At 39.7% G+C, this 4,224-nt stretch overlaps 2 protein-coding genes across 2 annotated transcripts; both read right to left on the bottom strand.

Annotated features, from left to right (window-relative positions):
- Positions 1–876: 876 nt before the first annotated feature.
- On the bottom strand, positions 877–2,064 carry LOC112090860. The gene is made up of 2 exons (XM_024163113.1): positions 1,768–2,064; positions 877–1,677 (listed from the first exon to the last, which is right to left on the bottom strand). The coding sequence occupies exons 1-2, from the start codon at positions 2,062–2,064 to the stop codon at positions 877–879; spliced, it is 1,098 nt and encodes a 365-aa protein (XP_024018881.1).
- Positions 2,065–2,085: 21 nt separating this feature from the next.
- LOC112090862 lies at positions 2,086–3,493 on the bottom strand. The gene is made up of 2 exons (XM_024163114.1): positions 3,052–3,493; positions 2,086–2,906 (listed from the first exon to the last, which is right to left on the bottom strand). Exons 1-2 carry the CDS (start codon positions 3,491–3,493, stop codon positions 2,086–2,088), a joined length of 1,263 nt encoding a protein of 420 aa, XP_024018882.1.
- Positions 3,494–4,224: the final 731 nt, after the last annotated feature.

Genomic DNA, 4,224 nt, shown 5'->3' on the forward strand with positions numbered 1-4,224 from the left:
AACCTGAAGTGAATGTAGAAAGGTGTTCTTTTAACAAATAGCTATATAGCATCGAATGTGATTAACACCAAACTACAGGATCTGTGAAATGTTGCTCTTACTCAGTTTTTTTTTTTATAGAAAAATAAGAAATGAGGCTCTATTACATAAGATCATTCCTATCTAACCCAAAATCCATCCCTCAAGCATATGCACCAAGCATACCACTAACCATGTAATGATGTTCTAACAGTGATTTTACCAGCTCAAAAGATCAATGAAGGTTCAAAAGTCATTTTCTCTACTCACCAAAAATCAAGCACTTAAACTCGAGAATTTTCTCAGCTGACATGCATTAACATCCATCTTACCACAAGGTTTAGTACGTGCAAAAAGAAACTCTGGAAGTCATTTCTTTGTAACCAAGACAACAAAAATCGACCCAAACCAATCATTTTGAATCATACTCAGACAACTTTACAAAAATTTTAACCCAAATATCAACATGACAAAAATCACTCTTACGCATGAATATGCTCACCACCCCCAACCAAAATTAGACAATGTCCTTAGTGTCAAAAATTATAGAAATATAGAGAAAGAAGACACCTGGACGATGAACTTTCCACTTATGAGCACAGCATGAGCTTCATGATATGATTCTCCAAAAACACACATAAAAAAAAATGTAAAAATAAGCAAAGAAAAATAGAAAATCAAAATATGGTACAGAAGATGTGAGCAAACTACTCAGGACGGGTAAACGGGGTCGTCGAGAATGATCTCTTCCACTTGGTTCACCCGCTCAAAGTAATTCTTCTTCAGGATCTGCTTGTCATGAGCCGCTTTCATTTCTACCTTGATCCTAGAATTGCGCTCTTTTAGCATGTCGATCAATCATTGTTCTTGCAATGGATCGAGTTTAGATGAGATGATGACTGGGAATGTGCCTTCATCTCCCAAGAATGCATGTTTTAAGCCCTCAGGTGGTTGGGCTAGTTTGACTTTTGGAGCCTCCTCGGTGGATGATTTCGGTTTTTCTCCTGTTGGGAGCTCCTGAAAACATGGTGACCCAAACTTGGTTCCTCTGTCCTGTGATTCTTTGAAAATGGCAGAACTGTTAGCCACCTCAAAAGGATTGGAACTCTTAGATTCAGAATTTTGGAGGAGGTTTTCCAGATCTTTAGAGTTGCTTTGCGGCAGAACCCCCTCCTCGACAAGTGTGTCGATCATAAATGTTTGGTGACACTCATCATCATCACGTGGTTGCTTTTGAATATGAAAAATATTCACCTCAAGGGTCATATTCCCGAAAGATATCTTCATGAGACCATTCCTACAATTGATAAGTGTGTTTGCTGTGGCAAGGAAAGGTCTTCCTAGAATGATGGGAATTGATGACTCCATATTCACCACGGATTGTGTATCCAGGACAAGAAAATCCACGGGGTAATAAAACCTGTCGATTTGTAATAGAACGTCTTCTACTATTTTCCGTGGTCTCTTAATGGATCTATTGGCTAGTTGCAGAACCACAGATGTGGGCTTAATCTCTCCAAGACCCAATTGCGAGTATACCGAATAAGGCATGAGGTTCACGCTCGATCCTAAGTCTAGTAACGCTTGGCCGAATTCATGTGTCCCGATCTGGCAAGAAATGGTAGGACAACCTGGATCTTTATACTTCGGCGGTGTCTTCTGCTCAATCACCGCGCTCACTTATTCCGTCAAGAATGTAGTCTTCTTGACGTGGTGCTTTCTCTTTATGGTGCACAGATCCTTGATAACCTTAGCGTAGGCCGGCACTTGCTTGATCACGTGTAGTATGGGAAGATTGATCTTCAATTGTGTCAAGTGCTCCAGGATCTCACTTTGATTTTTTGGCATTTTCCCAGCAGGTCGGAGAGCTTGGGGAAAAGGCACCTTTGTCGGAATTTTTGTTGGCTCTTCTTTCTTCTGAGCCGATTCTTCATTACTTGAAGTGGTACTACTTGTCGATGGCATGTTCGAATTCTTACCACTTCGAGTAGAGATGGCGTTAACTTCCTTGATGTTTTGACCTTCAAAGTTGGAAGTTTGAGCCATGTTTTGTCCTCTCAGATTGGACTAGGCTTGTGATGGAAATCTACCATGCTCTTGAACGGTTAAAGCTTCTGTCAGCTTTGTGATCTGACTTTTTATTTCCTTGTTCTCTTCCACCAGCTGCGTGAGCGTTGAATCACCTCTTTGATTTGTCTTATTTTGCGCATCCATAAAAGCTTTTAGGGTATCCTCTAGAGAATTCCCTTTCGGCTGCATGTTATTCTGAGGCGCAAAATATGTCCTTGGTGGTTGAGATTGTTGCTCTGATTTCCATTGCCCTCCAGATGATTGTGCATGTTGGTTTGGATCTCTCCAACTGAAGTTTGGGTGGTGTTTCCAGCTATCATTATAAGTGTTTGAGAAAGGTCCATTAGGCTTATTGTATGTGCCCAATACATTGCACTGCTCCTTGTATACCCCTCTCATTTCACCAAAAGTGAGACAATCTTGAGCCAGATGGCCCATTCCACCACAAACGAAACAGGGCTCATGTGCCTCTGTCCTTGCTACCATGTGGGGTCCTTTACTATCTTTACTTTTGAGGACCTCGATTTGCTTCGTCAAAGCCTCAACTTGGGCCTTGAGGCTGTCCTCTTCCCTTAATTGATAAACTCTAACTGCTCGGGACCTACTGGTGCTCTCAGTAGCACTCGGTCCAGTCCAAGTATGAGCTTTCTCAGCTAACTCGTTCAGGTACTCGATAGCTTCGTCAGGATCCTTTTGGAGAAATTCTCCATTGCACATCATCTCAACAAATTGGCGCTCTCGGATTGTGAGTCCATCGTAGAAATAGCTTACGAGGCGCCAACTTTCATATCCATGGTGGGGACACAGATTTAACAGATCTTTAAAACGCAAAACGCCCTCAAGCTTGATAGAGAGTTTCGTTTTCCTTCTGAGCGAAATTCGAGATTTGTCGTTTCAAATTGTTAGTCTTATGGTGTGGGAAATACTTGTTGAAAAATGTTGTCGTCATTTCTTCCCACGTACCAATAGACTTGGGCCTAAGAGAATACAGCCAGCTTTTGGCCTTGTCCTTCAGAGAGAAAGGGAAAAACTTCAACCTGACGATGTTTGCAGCCTCAGCACGGCTGTGAAAGGTGGCCACCACCTCTTCAAACTCCCGGATGTGTACATATGGATTCTCGTTCTCTAATCCGTGAAAGGTTGGGAGAAGTGCAATCATGCCCGGCTTAAAATCCGTAGGCAGTGCATTTGGCAGGAACATGATGCACGATGTGGTGGCCGTGCGCGTTGGGTGCAGATAATCTTGCAACGTCCTCTGCTGAACTTCCTCGTGTTGTGCCATTGCAAATTCCAACGACGAGTGTGAAGACGGAGACGTAGAAGACGAGTCAGATAGAATTTCACTAGGGGTTTCTAGGTCTAGACGTTGAGCGAATCTCTCTAGCTCGTCTCTATACCGATGCATTCACCCAAAGCGGTTTTTTTTTTTAATTTTTGATTTTTTTTTAATTTTTTTTTTGGTTTTTTTTTGTTTTTGTTTTTATTTTTAATCAAAGCAAAAGAAAATAACTATATAGTAACGTAAATTGTAACCACCGAGGGTGCTCCCAGGAAAGACTATAGCTCTTGGCTCAATGAATAGTCTCCTAGACAGAGCAACGTTCCCAGGAAAGATTGGTGGGGCGATGCCCACTTAAGTACCAACTTTCTTTCCTACACAGAACTCCCTCAGATTGTACTTTCTACGTAATCACACAATTATCCTCAAAATCAATTATTAAATTTTATTGAATAAATTATAAAATGTAATCTAATTAATGTCAACTATTCCTAAAGTCAACAGCCTAAACCTACCAAATAATGAAAATCCCAGATTAAGAATCTAAATTAGTCAATTAATTACAATCTAAATTATAATCCTAAGAATTAATGAAAACTATAAAAGGAAAAATTAAATTAGGCAACAATATAATAGTTAACAATTAAATTACTCAAACATGGAAACAAAATAAAATCCTAATTTATCAAAAATAAAAGATTACAAAATCAAATCACAATCAATTCTAAAATTAAAGAGGGAAAATAAAATTAACAATAAAAGCAAATCCTAAAAGTGTGAGGTTTTTTTTTTTTTTGTTTTTTTTAACAACACAATCACAACTACGAAAAAAAAAATGAAAAAAAGGTAAGCAGTCA

This window comes from Morus notabilis, unplaced genomic scaffold, assembly GCF_000414095.1.
Source record: "Morus notabilis unplaced genomic scaffold, ASM41409v2 Scaffold130, whole genome shotgun sequence".
Taxonomy (NCBI): domain Eukaryota; kingdom Viridiplantae; phylum Streptophyta; class Magnoliopsida; order Rosales; family Moraceae; genus Morus; species Morus notabilis.

Coding starts and splice junctions, on each gene's coding strand:
- LOC112090862 (XM_024163114.1), bottom strand. CDS start 3,493: ATGCATCGGTATAGAGACGAGCTAGAGAGATTCGCTCAACGTCTAGAC. Junction 2,907..3,051: donor TCTTAGGCCCAAGTCTATTG/GTACGTGGGAAG, acceptor TGCGTTTTAAAG/ATCTGTTAAATCTGTGTCCC.
- LOC112090860 (XM_024163113.1), bottom strand. CDS start 2,064: ATGGCTCAAACTTCCAACTTTGAAGGTCAAAACATCAAGGAAGTTAAC. Junction 1,678..1,767: donor AAGTGCCGGCCTACGCTAAG/GTTATCAAGGAT, acceptor GTGATTGAGCAG/AAGACACCGCCGAAGTATAA.